Source organism: Acipenser ruthenus, chromosome 28 (genome assembly GCF_902713425.1).
Source record: "Acipenser ruthenus chromosome 28, fAciRut3.2 maternal haplotype, whole genome shotgun sequence".
NCBI classification, from domain to species: Eukaryota; Metazoa; Chordata; class Actinopteri; order Acipenseriformes; family Acipenseridae; genus Acipenser; species Acipenser ruthenus.
In genome coordinates, this window is record NC_081216.1 from 21,127,561 (window position 1) to 21,146,021 (window position 18,461).

At 44.1% G+C, this 18,461-nt stretch overlaps 1 protein-coding gene across 1 annotated transcript; it reads left to right on the forward strand.

Annotated features, from left to right (window-relative positions):
- The first annotated feature begins 1,909 nt into the window (after positions 1-1,909).
- On the forward strand, positions 1,910-18,209 carry si:dkey-9k7.3 (circularly permutated Ras protein 1). Its single transcript, XM_034057315.3, has 20 exons — positions 1,910-2,756; positions 3,588-3,672; positions 3,846-4,004; positions 4,345-4,473; positions 4,621-4,704; positions 5,107-5,204; positions 5,312-5,494; positions 5,755-5,805; positions 5,913-6,002; positions 6,473-6,624; positions 7,090-7,171; positions 7,535-7,647; positions 8,040-8,124; positions 8,281-8,387; positions 8,517-8,629; positions 11,388-11,499; positions 13,469-13,609; positions 14,022-14,106; positions 14,942-14,989; positions 17,830-18,209. Exons 2-20 carry the CDS (start codon positions 3,609-3,611, stop codon positions 17,908-17,910), a joined length of 1,977 nt encoding a protein of 658 aa, XP_033913206.1. The 5' UTR covers positions 1,910-2,756; positions 3,588-3,608; the 3' UTR covers positions 17,911-18,209.
- Positions 18,210-18,461: the final 252 nt, after the last annotated feature.

Below are 18,461 nucleotides of genomic sequence, written 5' to 3' on the forward strand. Positions count from 1 at the left end.
AAGGGGCTGGGGTCCTATAGTTGTGCAATGTATTTCTGTGGCACAAGTTTGTCGATCTATAAGTGTATTTAATTATTAAATAAATAAATAAAAAACTTGAGAAAACAGTAGTGCGTTGCTGTTGAAAACTGGAGCGCTGGAATATTTATTGCCTGCAGCAGGTACCGGTGTGGTAACCGATGCAGTGCTTCCCGGAGGCATGATCCCAGCCTGTCTCCCCGTAGCCGCCGTTAGTCGAGATCCAAGCGGCAAATAAGGCTTTAAAGTCGTTCGACATGTAACTGTCTTTCATCAAGAAGGGATGGTAGAAACTGTTTAATATAAATCCTCTTGTTTTTTTCAATACTATAAGGGTTTTTTTTCCCTTGGGCGTAGTCTGCATGTTATTTAGTGCTGTGCTTTTAGTTTTTTTTTTTAAAAGAGAGACTCTCATCAAAACCTACATTTATTAAAGCAACAAGCAATACCGTGGATGGGTAGCACCGGGCTTCTGGTTGTCTGTGTTTCCGTCATGTTTAACCACTTTCCTTTTAAAATGACCCCGAGCACTGTGTAATGTGTTTCGGTGTCTGAATTAAAACTGAGAAATGTGTTCATTGTGAAATTAATTCTTAAAGGAGAGGTGAAAAGTCGGACGAAAACACCAAAAACCAGACCTACAGAAGCCCTTATGTATGTGTGTGTGTGTGTGTAACTCGACACGGAGAAGGTCTCTCGGAGAAAATTAGAAGTAGTCGGTATTTGTTTATTTATTTGTTAAAGAAAAAAAAAAACTTCCAACTGAATGTACATTTTTAAAAAATACAAACGCGGCACAGAACTACAGATCAGTCGATTATTTTTCCTGAAAAACACTACACTACCGCCTCCACTGTTCTTCCGCTCTGTGCATGTGCAGTTAGCAAAAATTACCGAAGCATGTTTTCTCCCTGCAGTGATTGTTGAAGGTCTAAACCAGTGCTGCCCAAACACGGTCCTGGAGACCCCTTTCCAGTAAGTTTTGTAGGTCACCCTAAATCGCTAATTTCTAAAGACTGGGAACACATGGAAGTTATTGATCAATTAAGCAAATAACTTGTTCAATTAAAGGAGCTCTGGTCATTGGGCCAGTTTACATGCTGAGAAAATCTCATGACTTGTTTACGGTCATGACTTATTTAAGGTGGTACGGTCTGGATTACAATTTTAGTTAGTTTTGGTTTATGTTTGAATACAATGTAATACATTATACAAAAATCAAATACAACATGAATTTTCAAAGCAGGAATTGATCAATTAAACAAACTAAAATGATCTAAAATTATAACCACCTTAAATAAGTCATGACAGTAGACAGATAAGTCATGACATTTTCCCAGCATGTAATCCAGGCCATTGAGGGCTGAAAAGGGTAGTTCATGTTTTGTATCAAATGATCTCGAAATGACTTCATTTAATAAATCACCTGCTTAATTGATCACAATGAAATTGTTCCACGTGTTAAGAAATTGATGATTAAAGGTTACCTATAAAACCTGCTGGATAGGGGCTCTCCAGGACCGTGTTTGGGCAGCACTGGTCTAAACAGTTGTTTTAGTATGTCATTAATTCCAGTTAATCGCCACGGGGTGGCAGCATTGGTGCAGGGTGCAGGGTGCAGGGTTTAGGGTGGTTTATGACGCGCGCTGTTCGTTCTCTTTAAAACAACTATAGTTTGGGTGGATTGTTTATGTTTTAGGCTATAATTTATTATTAATCCGATTATTTTGTTTATTGAAAAGCCTATATCCATTTTCATCATTCCAATTATGATATCTACTTCTTAACAAACACGATGTAACAATGCCATTGCACATAAACTACATCGTTTGTATTATTATTATTATTATTATTATTATTATTATTATTATTATTATTATTATTATTGTTATTATTATTATTATTCATGACTTGTATTCTAATGGAATAGGAATAGATATAGCTAAAACAATTTGGAGGTATTTATTATGTCAATAATAAGCAACACTGTGGACATAGTTAATTTCTTTTTTCATTTTAAGGTGCTGTATTTCATCAGCTGTGTTGCATTTTTATAATTGTTGTACTGTTGTCACTGGCAGATTAGCTAGAGCAATTCATAAAAGATTGGTAATTAAGAGAAACCAGCAAACCTTTTTAGTGGTATTAAATACCAATGTATGCGTTTGTTTCAAAATAAGAGCATCTGCCAAATAAATTAAAAATCCTCCTGTCCCCATCCCACCCCATCCCAACACTGACAACCCTTCAACAACAGCAGCAGCTTCTCACCTCAGTACCTTCAAGAATCTCAAGAATCTCAAGCTAATCAGCTACAAAACTAATACAGTTGTGTGCATGCTCAGTGCAAGGGTCCATTCTAAAGTCCCCAGTTCACCCTAAACCCTAACCCATCAACCCACCCCCCACCCCCAAAGGAAGATGCAGCTGGAGGGGAGAGAGATGTTTTTGAAAAGGAAGCCCAGTCTGCTGCCTGTCACTCAACCCACGCTGTCCCGCCAGCATCCTCATCAGTCTCAGCACTGAGAGCACAGCCACAAAACTGCTGTGGGAAATACATACATATTGATATCTATCTGTCCTGAATCGTTTTTCAAATGTAAATGTTAACAAACAAAGGCATCGCTACATACTGGAGCAGCAGGACAGTGTTGCTACAGAGCTCACGAAGAGTACGCGTGGCTCCCTGGTACGAATGCACACAGGAAGCTTCATGTGCCCAGGGGAGCGACAGATTGGTAAGACCTACGGCTCCATTTCATGTGCTTGTCAGTCTCCACTAACAATAAGCCTGTTAGATACTGCTTGTATCACACTGTATGTGTGTCTATCTATCTAGCTATCTATCCATCTATCTGTCTATCTAGCTAGCTAGCTATCTATCCATCTATCTGTCTATCTATCTAGCTAGAAATAACTCATTTGGGTGTAGTCACTTTCACTTTTATTTATTTAACCATAAAAAAAACTTTTTTATGTGTTATTATTTATTTCTTAGCAGACACCCTTACAATTGTTACAAGATATCACATTATTTTTACATACAATTACATTATTTTTTACATACAATTATTATTATTTTGTTTATTTATTTGTTTATTTCGTAGACATCTTTATCCCAGGCGACTTACAATTAACTGTGTTGTTGTGTTAGTGTGTGTACTGGTGTGTGTTGCTGTGTGTGCACTGGTTTGTGTGTTGTGTTAGTGTGTGCGCACTGGTGTGTGTGTGTGTACTGGTTTGTGTGTTGTGTCAGTGTTGTGTTAGTGTGTGCACTGGTTTGTGTTGCTGTGTGTGTACTGGTGTGTGTGTTGTGTTAGTGTGTGCGCACTGGTGTGTGTGTGTGTACTGGTTTGTGTGTTGTGTCAGTGTTGTGTTAGTGTGTGCACTGGTTTGTGTTGCTGTGTGTGCACTGGTGTGTGTGTTGTGTTAGTGTGTGCGCACTGGTGTGTGTGTGTACTGGTTTGTGTGTTGTGTCAGTGTTGTGTTAGTGTGTGTACTGGTGTGTGTGTTTTGTTGTGTTACTGTACTGGCATGATTACAAGTTGGTTTCTCGGTTCTCTGTTCAGCTCAAGCACACACACTGAGGGATGGAATTTGCCTGCAGTCATGTTGTGTGCAATTGGAAGCCTAAACCCCAGGCTAGATTGTCTGGTAAGAAAACTAGTGTCTCTCAGTCAGCTTTAGATGTCAGTCAATCAAGTTCATTAACTGCTTTGCTGTATTTGTATGTTGATTCTATTATGAAAGTATTAAACAATTAAACTATTATGCTAGATATTTTGAATATGTTCTGATTATATTCTTGCACGATATCTGTCATACAGAACAAGGCGAATGTGCCACAGTTTCATTTTTGGATGTGCCAGGAGTGGGGAGAAGGAGCCTTCAATGCCAGCCTACAGAAAGGCTCTTCTCCAGAGCTTCTCGTGATTATGATAACCGGATCGCTGTGATTCCTAAGGGACCGGACAGGCCACTCTGTGGTAATGATGACACGTTATTCTTGTGGCAACGTGGCAATGCTAATGATGTTATACAACAGCCGTGACAGTCTTGGATGTTTGCCAGCTCAGCTCTGCTCTAAAACTCAACCTGCACACAGTGATAGAAACACAGGCACATATCAGTGTGGGCTCAGAGCCTTCCTTTCTATAAGCAGAGTTAAGCATCTAGCATTAATACAATAAAAAAGACCAAACCTGTTTTAGCTGTATGTTTTTCTTTAAAATAAACCAACTCAAATAAAGTTCATGGAAAGACATTCAGGGGCTCTGGGATAAGGCACTAGCAGGTCTGGTTGACAGGACTGTGCTTTATTAACAGGTGCAGCGGAGAGTCTCCTTCCCCCGCCGATTCCCCCTCGACAGAAAAGCCGGTTGGAGCGGTCGTGGAGCCCGCACCCTGCCCCCACGCCCTCACACCCCAGGATCCCTCCTCCCCTGCCCCCACGCAGTGAGTACCCCTGGAGAAGAGCCCCGCCCACACTGCCCTGCTGAGTGCACAAGCAGTGAAAAGTGAATCACAATAAATAGATGATCAAATCTAAATCAAGCTCAATTCTTGGTATCATTTCTTTTATTTGTGTGATTCCTCCTGCAGCCTCCCAGCGTCGCACCGGGTGTTTGAATGTGGATGTGAACGTGGTTTCTGTCAATGTAGGAAGACTGGTGGATCTGAAAAACAGTAAGCTGCAGGACATGCTCTATACATTGTGTGGCAGATTTCAACATTACTACAATACATAGGAACAGACCAGTTTCAAAATATCTTCACAAACTGAACAATGGCTTAAAATGTTCTGATGGACTCTTCTATTGCTTCTATTGCCATGATAACAATGGTTGAACCAGTCAAATTGCTGAAGGACTCGCAGTGTTTGCTGAATTCCTGTTTTCCCTGTTCTGTATTAGTATCACTGCCAGTCCACTGTAATAAAGTTGCACACTGGGATGTAACTCCACTACAAGCAGAGCACCAGGGGAATCTCTACTGAAGCGATGGAATGAAACTGTCACACACATTCAAAAATGTGATTAATGTGAATATGGCATTGCTGAGTAATTAATGGGCTTATTTCCTGTTCAGTTGCGGTGCCTGTAGGATCCAGCCCCTCTCTTCAATGTCGGAGGTGTTCAGCAGCTGTGTCTCAACTAAGTAACATTGACCATAACCAAGGAGGCAGTGTGAGTATCGTGTATGTATGTTATGTAACATACATACATTCTCTCAATATGTGTTGAAAGAGAAGGTGTTATTTCCTGAGAAGGATGTCAGTTTACTCTTTGTTCAGGACTGGAGTTGTGAATTCTGCAGCCAGCACAACCGGTTTGACAGCAGCAGCAGCGCGTCCTTGATGCCCAGCCATGACGTGCTGTACCTGCACGAGGACGCAGACGGAGACTACGTCAACCTGGAGGATCTGCTGGTGGTGTTCTGTGTGGATATCTCAGGCAGCATGTGCGTTACTGCAGAGGTAACGGAAAGCCTATACCCCAATAAGTCTATTTCTAAACTTGAGGCTCAATCTAAGTACTGCACCCTTAAACTAGGTTAACCCCACCCAGGAGTGAATAAATGCCACTTTTATCCCCGAAACACAATACACAGACAGTGGAATAAAGACCACGGTAGACTGAGGGAAGTGGAATTTAGAGCAGACAGGTTTTCAAACAGAGCTCATGTCGGGTCTAATGCAGTGCTGTGGTCATATCATGATTATATCTATTTCTCTAGGTGGAAATTTCGAATGCAATAAACAAACCGGTCCATGTGTCAAGACTTCAGGTAAGGAGCTGTTCCTTTTGAACCCCCCTTGTTTTTCAAAGCCTGCTTTGCAGCGATCCAGAGAGCAGTCAGTAATGCGTTTGCTGTTGTTGGCTTTGTGATCGCAGAGTATCCAGGATGCCATTCAGAGATCTCTAAACTTCCTGCTGCAGACCTGCCCCCGGGGGCGTGTTGCACTCGTCACCTTCAATGATGAGGTAAAGTGCTGCTCAACAGCATTATTATGGGGGGCTGCTGGTCACCTTGTGGGGGTTGATGGGAGTAATGAGGTCATGTGGAGGTTCTCTGAAGGTAGCTGTAGTGGGAGCAGCCTGTGTGTGTGCTGGTCACCTTGTAGGGGTTGATGGGAGTGATGAGGTCATGTGGAGGTTCTCTGATGGTGGCTGTAGAGGGAGCAGCATGTATGTGTGCTGGTCACCTTGTAGGGGTTGATGGGAGTGATGAGGTCATGTGGAGGTTCTCTGAGGGTGGCTGTAGTGGAAGCATCCTGTGTGTGTGCTGGTCACCTCGTGGGGGTTGATGGGAGTGATAAGGTCATGTGGAGGTTCTCTGATGGTGGCTGTAGTGGGAGCAGCATGTATGTGTGCTGGTCACCTCGTGGGGGTTGATGGGAGTGATGAGGTCATGTGGAGGTTCTCTAATGGTGGCTGCGTGTGCTTGGTTGCAGGTCACTGTGTATGGAGATGGGACGGGCATCCCTCTGATGCTGAAGGAGTGGGAGCTCATGGATTTCGATTTCCTCATGTCACAGGGCCAGCAGTTCACTTGTCCTCGCTGTGTTGAAGAGAGCATCGATACGCTGCGATGCAGAGTCCAGGAGTGAGTTTGAGCCAAGCTGCACACTGCTGCTGTTAACCAATGAGCTAAACACGCGTTTGCTTCAAAAGACAAACACCACTTCCTGTGCAGTGCAGTGAGGTGTAAATATCAGATAGAAAAGGTTTCAGAAACAGATGATGTGCTGTTATGATAACCATACCATGTTTTTAAATGAAGCAATAACAAGTTATAAGTAGTGCCCACCCAGTCATTTGTGGAAAAAGTTGCACAATAATTAACTGCAGCGTGATAAGACAGTGTGGGCTGGTCCCATTCAGTAATGTTAAACATTTTCAAATTGGTTTTACTTGCTTGTATTATTGCAGCTTGGGCACAACACAAACATGCTATTCTTTTTCAATGACTAGGAACATGACTTTCTTTGTGTCTTGTTTTAATTGTCAGAATATCCCTCTGAATGTGTACTGGTTTGGTACCAGTTCATAACCTCTTTCTTCACAACAGGATGCGTGAACATGGCTCCACCGCGCTGGGGCCAGCCGCTCTGGTATCCATAGCGATGGCGTCCAGGTACTCCGGGTCAAAGGTCAGCTCAAGCAATACTGCGAAGTTCTTTCATTGGTTTAAAGTGTTCCGAGCAGACTGAATGGCTGACAGTGTCTCTCTCCGCCAGTGGAGTTTTACACTTACTGTGCACATTCAGTCCTCACTCTCAGACATGAAACACACCTAAAGCTAAAGAAATTCCTTAGAGCTCCTTTCGGTTCAAAGACATGTCCCACAATGCTTGTGAATGTGTTCTGGGTCCATGGTCCTGAGTGACTGTCTGACTTGTTAACGAGTAGATCAGAGGTAAGGAGCCATTCGGTTAGTGCACAGGAATGACTGAGAGGGTGGGCAAGGTGTCTTGTGCTTCTAAAGGAATTCTGGTTCACTTTTCCCTTTGCAGGTGATAATCTGCACCGATGGACTAGCTAATACTGGACTAGGATATATAGATGATGCCTGTCAAAGCTCTTCTTATTTCTACAGGAACCTGGCTAACGAGGCTGCTGAGAAAGGGTAACTCAAGAGCAAAGCTAATCACAAACTGCAAACACAATCTTCTGCTGCCCAGTGTTACTGAATTCTGCCAGTGTAACATGAAGGGACAGAAAGATACAAAATAAACTCAGCCATGTAAATAACTAATCCAGAGCCAGGGCTTCCACTAGGGGTGTTCACAGCGCGATATGAGGTCTGCACCTCCAATTCCAATGCATTGATCTTATCTTTTACATTTGGTCATCCAGTAAATAAGTGCACTCAGAAGCTGACTGCTGGAGTCCCGGCTCTATGTGTGTGTGAATTTGTATATCTGTGTGGTAATGATATCAGAAGAGTGTAAGTACTTCAGTAAGGTGAGAATGCATTGACTAGCCTCCTGTTCCCTTCTCTCTGTGTGCCACTGGCAGGGTGATTGTCTCTGTGCTGACGTTTGAAGGCACAGACTGCAGACTGGCTGAGGTGGGGAGGCTGGCTGATCGCACTGGTGGGAGGGTGAGAGCTCTGCAATGTTTCTGATATGCGCACCTGAAATATAATGTGATTTCCAAAGAGTCAAAAAGCATTCTCAATGTATTCCCTGTTCTAGGTTTAATCCTCAACCCACAATATACCCTCACTGTTGCTGACCCCAGTTCTTGTGCTCTGCAGGTCAATATAGTCAACATCAACAATGTGTCCTCCGAGATTCAGTCTGTTCTAGAAGACAACGTTATTGCCACCAATGTGAAGGCCACTTTTCTGATTGCAGAAGGCATGTAAGTGGGTGCTAATGAGGTGGGGGGTGTCTGAGTGCTGGGAGAAGGAGTTTGATGAAGAGTTACAATGACTTTAGTCTGAATGATCCCTGTTTCACAGCGCTGATTGTGTGACCCTATTCATGTCAGGTACTTTAAGTATGAGGACCATTCCCACCACAGGCTGGTGAAGGAGATTGGGAATGTGACTGAAGACCTGGAGATCACCTTTCAGTTTGGGATAAAGGAGTCCAGTCTGCAGAGTGAGTAATAAACACTGGACACACACTTCCCAAAGCCTTGACAATAGACCACTGAGTTCATAGTTCACTGAGGTGGGGAGCAGTTACTCTGGCAGTGTTTCTGTGCTTGTTTCTAAGTGATCTGTGCTTGTTTCTAAGTGATCAGTGCTTGTTTCTAAGTGATCTGTGCTTGTTTCTAAGTGATCTGTGCATTGTTTCTAAGTGATCTGTGCATTGTTTCTAAGTGATCTGTGCTTGTTTCTAAGTGATCTGTGCTTGTTTCTAAGTGATCTGTGCTTGTTTCTAAGTGATCAGTGCTTGTTTCTAAGTGATCTGTGCTTGTTTCTAAGTGATCTGTGCATTGTTTCTAAGTGATCTGTGCTTGTTTCTAAGTGATCAGTGCATTGTTACTAAGTGATCTGTGCATTGTTTCTAAGTGATCTGTGCTTGTTTCTAAGTGATCTGTGCATTGTTTCTAAGTGATCTGTGCTTGTTTCTAAGTGATCTGTGCTTGTTTCTAAGTGATCTGTGCATTGTTTCTAAGTGATCTGTGCTTGTTTCTAAGTGATCTGTGCATTGTTTCTAAGTGATCTGTGCATTGTTTCTAAGTGATCTGTGCATGTTTCTAAGTGATCTGTGCTTGTTTCTAAGTGATCTGTGCTTGTTTCTAAGTGATCTGTGCTTGTTTCTAAGTGATCAGTGCATTGTTTCTAAGTGATCTGTGCATTGTTTCTAAGTCATCTGTGCTTGTTTCTAAGTGATCTGTGCATTGTTTCTAAGTGATCTGTGCATTGTTTCTAAGTGATCTGTGCTTGTTTCTAAGTGATCTGTGCTTGTTTCTAAGTGATCTGTGCATTGTTTCTAAGTGATCTGTGCATTGTTTCTAAGTGATCTGTGCTTGTTTCTAAGTGATCTGTGCATGTTTCCAAGTGATCTGTGCTTGTTTCTAAGTGATCTGTGCTTGTTTCTAAGTGATCTGTGCTTGTTTCTAAGTGATCAGTGCATTGTTTCTAAGTGATCTGTGCATTGTTTCTAAGTGATCTGTGCATTGTTTCTAAGTGATCTGTGCTTGTTTCTAAGTGATCAGTGCATTGTTTCTAAGTGATCTGTGCATTGTTTCTAAGTGATCTGTGCTTGTTTCTAAGTGATCTGTGCATTGTTTCTAAGTGATCTGTGCTTGTTTCTAAGTGATCTGTGCATGTTTCTAAGTGATCTGTGCTTGTTTCTAAGTGATCTGTGCTTGTTTCTAAGTGATCTGTGCTTGTTTCTAAGTGATCGGTGCTTGTTTCTAAGTGATCGGTGCATGTTTCTAAGTGATCTGTGCTTGTTTCTAAGTGATCTGTGCTTGTTTCTAAGTGATCTGTGCTTGTTTCTAAGTGATCTGTGCATTGTTTCTAAGTGATCTGTGCATGTTTCTAAGTGATCTGTGCTTGTTTCTAAGTGATCTGTGCTTGTTTCTAAGTGATCTGTGCATTGTTTCTAAGTGATCTGTGCATTGTTTCTATTTATATTGCTAATAAGCTATTTCCATTGCCAGGATAGACTATAATAACCTGAATGTCATGAAGCTTTCACATTTACACACACGTATATTATACCAGCGGGTGAAAAGGCAACATAGGAATCTCCCCTCCTCCACAGCCCCCCCCCCCCCCACAATGCTGACTGCGTCTCATCTGCACTCTTGTTTGTATTCTGTGGTTTTGAGTCAGTAACACAGGAAACTGACATTTTCTTGCAAAGTGGAAAATAGTTTTGCAAGCATCCGGCCATGTCAGATTGCTTCTCTGATTTCTAACTCAGTCCTAAAAAACAACTCATCCTGTAACATTGCAGAGTTTCCCCTACTGTAACATTGCAGAGTTTCCCCTCCTGTAACATTGCAGAGTTTCCCCTCCTGTAACATTGCAGAATTTCCCATCCTGTAACATTGCAATCTCTCCCATCCTGTAACATTGCAGAGTTTCCCCTCCTGTAACATTGCAGAATTTCCCATCCTGTAACATTGCAGTCTCTCCCATCCTGTAACATTGCAATCTCTCCCATCCTGTAACATTGCAGAGTTTCCCATCCTGTAACATTGCAGAATTTCCCATCCTGTAACATTGCAGAATTTCCCATCCTGTAACATTGCAATCTCTCCCATCCTGTAACATTGCAGTCTCTCCCATCCTGTAACATTGCAGTCTCTCCCATCCTGTAACATTGCAGTCTCTCCCATCCTGTAACAATGCAGTCTCTCCCATCCTGTAACATTGCAGTCTCTCCCATCCTGTAACATTGCAGTCTCTCCCATCCTGTAACATTGCAGTCTCTCCCATCCTGTAACAATGCAGTCTCTCCCATCCCGTAACAGTGTAGTCTCTCCCATCCTGTAACATTGCAGAGTTTCCCATCCTGTAACATTGCAGTCTCTCCCATCCTGTAACATTGCAATCTCTCCCATCCTGTAACATTGCAGAGTTTCCCATCCTGTAACATTGCAGTCTTTCCCATCCTGTAACATTGCAGTCTCTCCCATCCTTTAACATTGCAGTCTCTCCCATCCTGTAACATTGCAATCTCTCCCATCCTGTAACATTGCAGAGTTTCCCCTCCTGTAACATTGCAGAATTTCCCATCCTGTAACATTGCAGTCTCTCCCATCCTGTAACATTGCAGTCTCTCCCATCCTGTAATATTGCAGACAGGTCTGCTAGTTGAAGTAGTCCTTGTCAGTAAAAGGAGCGTGTGCTGATATTGTGTTTGTCAATAAGCCTGCCTGTATTGTTCCCTGCAGATTTCCTTGAAAGGGATAAAGTTCCCTTTCAGCTGCAGCTCGACTTCAAGACCCGCGACCTGCAGAGAGCCACTCGGATCCTCAGCCTGGAGAAGAGCGTGGCCCCCGACAGGTAAGACCGTCTCCTGAATCTCCAGCAGCCACGCTGCCAGGTCAGGGTCAATGTGGCACAATACACAAGAAACTGACCATTAAATACCTCACCTTGATGGCTGCCCAGTGGGGGATAATATTTATTCATTTCAGTTTCAATTAATTTTCACTTGGGTTTTTTTGAAGTGTGTGTTTGAATATATATATATATATATATATATATATATATATATATATATATATATATATATATATACTGTATATAATATAGTGTGTGTGTGAATATATATATACAGACGTGCTCAAATTTGTTGGTACCCTTACAGCTCATTGAAATAATGCTTCATTCCTCCTGAAAAGTGATGAAATTAAAAGCTATTTTATCATGTATACTTGCATGCCTTTGGTATGTCATAGAATAAAGCAAAGAAGCTGTGAAAAGAGATGAATTATTGCTTATTCTACAAAGATATTCTAAAATGGCCTGGACACATTTGTTGGTACCCCTTAGAAAAGATAATAAATAAATGGATTATAGTGATATTTCAAACTAATTAGTTTCTTTAATTAGTATCACACATGTCTCCAATCTTGTAATCAGTCATTCAGCCTATTTAAATGGAGAAAAGTAGTCACTGTGCTGTTTGGTATCATTGTGTGCACCACACTGAACATGGACCAGAGAAAGCAAAGGAGAGAGTTGTCTGAGGAGATCAGAAAGAAAATAATAGACAAGCATGGTAAAGGTAAAGGCTACAAGACCATCTCCAAGCAGCTTGATGTTCCTGTGACAACAGTTGCAAATATTATTAAGAAGTTTAAGGTCCATGGAACTGCAGCCAACCTCCCTGGGCGCGGCCGCAAGAGGAAAATCGACCCCAGATTGAACAGAAGGATAGTGCGAATGGTAGAGAAAGAACCAAGGATAACTGCCAAAGAGATACAAGCTGAACTCCAAGGTGAAGGTACGTCAGTTTCTGATCGCACCATCCGTCGCTTTTTGAGCGAAAGTGGGCTCCATGGAAGAAGACCCAGGAGGACTCCACTTTTGAAAGAAAAACATAAAAAAGCCAGACTGGAATTTGCTAAAATGCATATTGACAAGCGACAATCCTTCTGGGAGAATGTCCTTTGGACAGATGAGTCAAAACTGGAGCTTTTTGGCAAGTCACATCAGCTCTATGTTCACAGACGAAAAAATGAAGCTTTCAAAGAAAAGAACACCATACCTAAAGTGAAACATGGAGGAGGCTCGGTTATGTTTTGGGGCTGCTTTGCTGCGCCTGGCACAGGGTGCCTTGAATCTGTGCAGGGCACAATGAAATCTCAAGACTATCAAGGCATTCTGGAGCGAAACGTACTGCCCAGTGTCAGAAAGCTCTGTCTCAGTCGCAGGTCATGGGTCCTTCAACAGGATAATGACCCAAAACACACAGCTAAAAGCACCCAAGAATGGATAAGAACAAAACATTGGACTATTTTGAAGAGGCCGTCTATGAGTCCTGATCTGAATCCTATCGAACATCTATGGAAAGAGCTGAAACTTGCTGTCTGGAGAAGGCACCCATCAAACCTGAGACAGCTGGAGCAGTTTGCTCAGGAAGAGTGGGCCAAACTACCTGTTAACAGGTGCAGAAGTCTCATTGAGAGCTACAGAAAACGTTTGATTGCAGTTATTGCCTCTAAAGGTTGTGCAACAAAATATTAGGTTAGTGGTCCCATCATTTTTGTCCATGCCATTTTCATTTGTTTTATTATTTACAATATTATGTTGAATAAAAAATCAAAAGCAAAGTCTGATTTCTATTAAATATGGAATAAACAATGGTGGATGCCAATTATTTTTGTCAGTTTCAACTTATTTCAGAGAAAATTGTGCATTCTTCGTTTTTTGTGGAGGGGTACCACAAATTTGAGCACGTCTGTATATATACATGTATGCATATTTTGCCCTGCCCGTGTCTGATGTTGGCTGCCTGCTCCCACAGCTCTCTTGTGAAGGACAGTCTGAATGTGGCAGTGCTGGGGGTGCACTGTGCCCAGCTGACTGCCCGACTAACCATGGACGGCCGTGTGAGGGAGGCACACAAGGAGGTGCTGGCACAGAGAGAACTGCTTCAGGACATGGGGTGAGTCTGAGGGGAGGGAGAGGGGAGAGGGGAGTGTGTGTGACGAGGGGAGAGGGTAAACAGAGAGGTTGAGGGAAGAGGGAAGGTGAGAGTGTGTGTGAGGAGAAGAGAGGGGAGGGAATGAGTCTGTGGGGAGGGAGGGAGGGGAGGGAATGAGTCTGTGGGGAGAGAGGGAGGGGAGAGGGGGATGGAGGGAGGGAGGGAGTGAGGGGTGAGGGGAGTGAGTGTGACAGGGAGAGGGGGAGGGAGGGAGGGAGGGAGTGAGGGGTGAGGGGAGTGAGTGTGATGTGGAGAGGGGGAGGGAGTGAGGGGAGTGAGTGTGACGGGGAGAGGGGGGGAGGGGGGGAGGGGGTAAGAGGTGGTGTGGCAATAGCAGGATAATAATGTTCCCTATTTGTGCTTTTCATTCCAGAGAGAGGAATCAGGAGGAGGATGTCTATGAGAACTGGATCCACACCATGGCAGTGATCTGTGATGACCTCAGCAGCACCCCCCAGGTCAGGAAATACTGGCTGCCTCACACATTGGAAACCGAGAGGCACCGCTTACACCTTCAATAACAAAACACAACCTTTCAATTGGATATTAAACATGACATCATATTTACTACAGTACAGTACAGAAAAATAAATGAAACACAGATGGTGGGCGAATACAGAGCAGTCTGAAAACCTCCTGTTTAATTCACATAAAGCAGTAGCTGAAGCACACACCAGCTGCCGGTAAAGTTTCACTTGAACAAACACTCTGCAAATCTGCAAGTAACTTACACATGTAAAGTAGGAATACAAATACACACCAATATGATTCTGCCAGCTGTGAAATTGTAGTAAGAAGTAATTGCAGATAACAAAGTGATTCTGCTGGAGGGTAACTGCAGTTCTTGCCTGATTGTCAGGGCAGCTGTTTGTACTTCATTTCACCTCAGCAGTATCTTCTGGGTCCAAGCTTGTTACTGGCTGAAAGCATGTCACTCAGTAGGGGAAGCAGCTGATTGGTTATTGATGGGAAAGAAGCCAGCGAAGGGGTGGGAACAATTTCACTCTCCAGGTGAAATGACCCAGGAAGTGCAAGCAGGACTTGCAAACTGAGATTCTGTAATGTGTGTTTCTTTCAAAACTGCACATTTGAGACCTCTGCACGGCAGAGAGATTGTGTGGAGCTCTTTTGTTTGATACAATCTGTTTCATTGTGTGGAGTCCGAGTGCACTGTGGGGCCAGACTCAAGCAAGACAGGCTGGTGAATCAGCCACTGTGACACCGAACCCCCTTTTGATTAAAAATATTCATAGATAAATATGATCTGTGTAACAAAATCTTGTGCCATTTCAGAGCCAATCCAGAGAAGGGGAGAAGAAAAGTCTGGGTTCGACCATGAAGGTAATATTCATAACTCCAGTGCAACTATGCTGGGCTGTTTTTATAAATGCACTGCTCTGAATCAGCACTGCGTACCCGTGTGGATCACATCTACACTGCTCTGAGTCAGCACTGTGTACCCGTGTGGATCACGTCTACACTGCTCTGAATCAGCACTGTGTACCCGTGTGGATCACGTCTACACTGCTCTGAATCAGCACTGTGTACCCGTGTGGATCACGTCTAGACTGCTCTGAGTCAGCACTGTGTACCCGTGTGGATCACGTCTACACTGCTCTGAATCAGCACTGTGTACCCGTGTGGATCACGTCTAGACTGCTCTGAGTCAGCACTGTGTACCCGTGTGGATCACGTCTACACTGCTCTGAATCAGCACTGTGTACCTGTGTGGATCACGTCTACACTGCTCTGAATCAGCACTGTGTACCCGTGTGGATCACTTCTACACTGCTCTGAGTCAGCACTGTGTACCCGTGTGGATCACGTCTACACTGCTCTGAATCAGCACTGTGTACCCGTGTGGATCACTTCTACACTGCTCTGAATCAGCACTGTGTACCCGTGTGGATCACTTCTACACTGCTCTGAATCAGCACTGTGTACCTGTGTGGATCACGTCTACACTGCTCTGAATCAGCACTGTGTACCTGTGTGGATCACTTCTACACTGCTCTGAATCAGCACTGTGTACCCGTGTGGATCACGTCTACACTGCTCTGAATCAGCTCTGTGTACCTGTGTGGATCACGTCTACACTGCTCTGAATCAGCACTGTGTACCCGTGTGGATCACGTCTACACTGCTCTGAATCAGCACTGTGTACCTGTGTGGATCACGTCTACACTGCTCTGAATCAGCACTGTGTACCCGTGTGGATCACGTCTACACTGCTCTGAATCAGCACTGTGTACCCGTGTGGATCACATCTACACTGCTCTGAGTCAGCTCTGTGTACCCGCGTGGATCACGTCTACACTGCTCTGAATCAGCACTGTGTACCCGTGTGGATCACATCTACACTGCTCTGAATCAGCACTGTGTACCCGTGTGGATCACGTTTACACTGCTCTGAGTCAGCACTGTGTACCTGTGTGGATCACGTCTACACTGCTCTGAGTCAGCACTGTGTACCAGTGTGGATCACGTCTACACTGCTCTGAATCAGCACTGTGTACCCGTGTGGATCACGTCTACACTGCTCTGAGTCAGCACTGTGTACCCGTGTGGATCACGTCTACACTGCTCTGAATCAGCACTGTGTACCTGTGTGGATCACGTCTACACTGTTCTGAATCAGCACTGTGTACCCGTGTGGATCACGTCTACACTACTCTGAATCAGCACTGTGTACCTGTGTGGATCACATCTACACTGCTCTGAGTCAGCACTGTGTACCCGTGTGGATCACTTCTACACTGCTCTGAATCAGCACTGTGTACCCGTGTGGATCACATCTACACTGCTCTGAATCAGCACTGTGTACCCGTGTGGATCACGTCTACACTGCTCTGAGTCAGCACTGTGTACCCGTGTGGATCACATCTACACTGCTCTGAGTCAGCTCTGTGTACCCGTGTGGATCACGTCTACACTGCTCTGAATCAGCACTGTGTACCTGTGTGGATCACGTCTACACTGTTCTGAATCAGCACTGTGTACCCGTGTGGATCACGTCTACACTACTCTGAATCAGCACTGTGTACCTGTGTGGATCACATCTACACTGCTCTGAGTCAGCACTGTGTACCCGTGTGGATCACGTCTACACTGCTCTGAATCAGCACCGTGTACCCGTGTGGATCACGTCTACACTGCTCTGAATCAGCACTGTGTACCTGTGTGGATCACGTCTACACTGCTCTGAATCAGCACTGTGTACCCGTGTGGATCACGTCTACACTGCTCTGAATCAGCACTGTGTACCTGTGTGGATCACGTCTACACTGCTCTGAATCAGCACTGTGTACCCGTGTGGATCACGTCTACACTGCTCTGAATCAACTCTGTGTACCCGTGTGGATCACGTCTACACTGCTCTGAGTCAGCACTGTGTACCCGTGTGGATCACATCTACACTGCTTTGAGTCAGCTCTGTGTACCTGTGTGGATCACGTTCACACTGCTCTGAATCAGCACTGTGTACCTGTGTGGATCACGTCTACACTGCTCTGAATCAGCACTGTGTACCTGTGTGGATCACGTCTACACTACTCTGAATCAGCACTGTGTACCCGTGTGGATCACGTCTACACTGCTCTGAATCAACTCTGTGTACCCGTGTGGATCACGTCTACACTGCTCTGAGTCAGCACTGTGTACCCGTGTGGATCACATCTACACTGCTCTGAGTCAGCACTGTGTACCCATGTGGATCACATCTACACTGCTCTGAGTCAGCACTGTGTACCCGTGTGGATCACGTCTACACTGCTTTGAGTCAGCTCTGTGTACCTGTGTGGATCACGTTCACACTGCTCTGAATCAGCACTGTGTACCTGTGTGGATCACGTCTACACTGCTCTGAATGAGCACTGTGTACCCGTGTGGATCACGTCTACACTGCTCTGAGTCAGCACTGTGTACCTGTGTGGATCATATCTAGTACTTTCTGCTAGCCTGTACACCACATAGCAATCAGTCCCAGTGAACAGTAAAGTCTTGCCCTGTCCACAATACGTTACTAGAACAAGGAGCATTGTGCCAGGGAGGGGTGCCTGGAACACTGGATTTGGGTGTGATAGTGTCTGAGATATTCTAGCATGGTTCTACACTTTACAGATATAGCATGTGCTGTTGAACATTGCTTGAGCTGTTTCCTAGAGTCCCATCTCTCTCCCCAGGTGCTGTCGGATGAGGTAGCGAACGTGGTTTATCGATTCAAGAGAGCGAACAGCATCATGCTGAAGAAGAAGGGCCAGTGACTGTTCACTGCCCTGACCCCTGGGGCAATACTGCAGGACTCTTTACATGCATCATTACTGCACTGGCATTGTCTCTGGCAGGCTGTGATTGGTTCCTGCTGGTACCATGAATACACTGAAGCTTCATTTCTGCAGCTGCTGCTTAAATTTTCCGATAACTCAGGGTGACATGAGCATGCACTGAAGGCTTTATTACCTGTTTAATGAATGTGTTTCATTTTAATGCTGAATACACCATGATGAAAATTCCTGAGAATCCTACATTTTTATTATTTTAAATAAACGCCACTGATCCCAAACCTGAGTGTGATCTCTTATTGTGAAACGCTTTACCAATCAGGATATGGACTGGAATTGCTTTTAAGATCTAAATATAGAACAAATTCAACTCCGTTGTTTCTTACTGTAGTATGTGTATGAAATAGGACACGATTAAAAGATTTGGGACTGAAAGTTATGATGTTGTGCCACATAACCACCAGGGGGCAGTCGTGACGTTATTTTGAGGGTAACACAGTCACTAACAAAAAAAAAAAAAAATCTCACCTTTG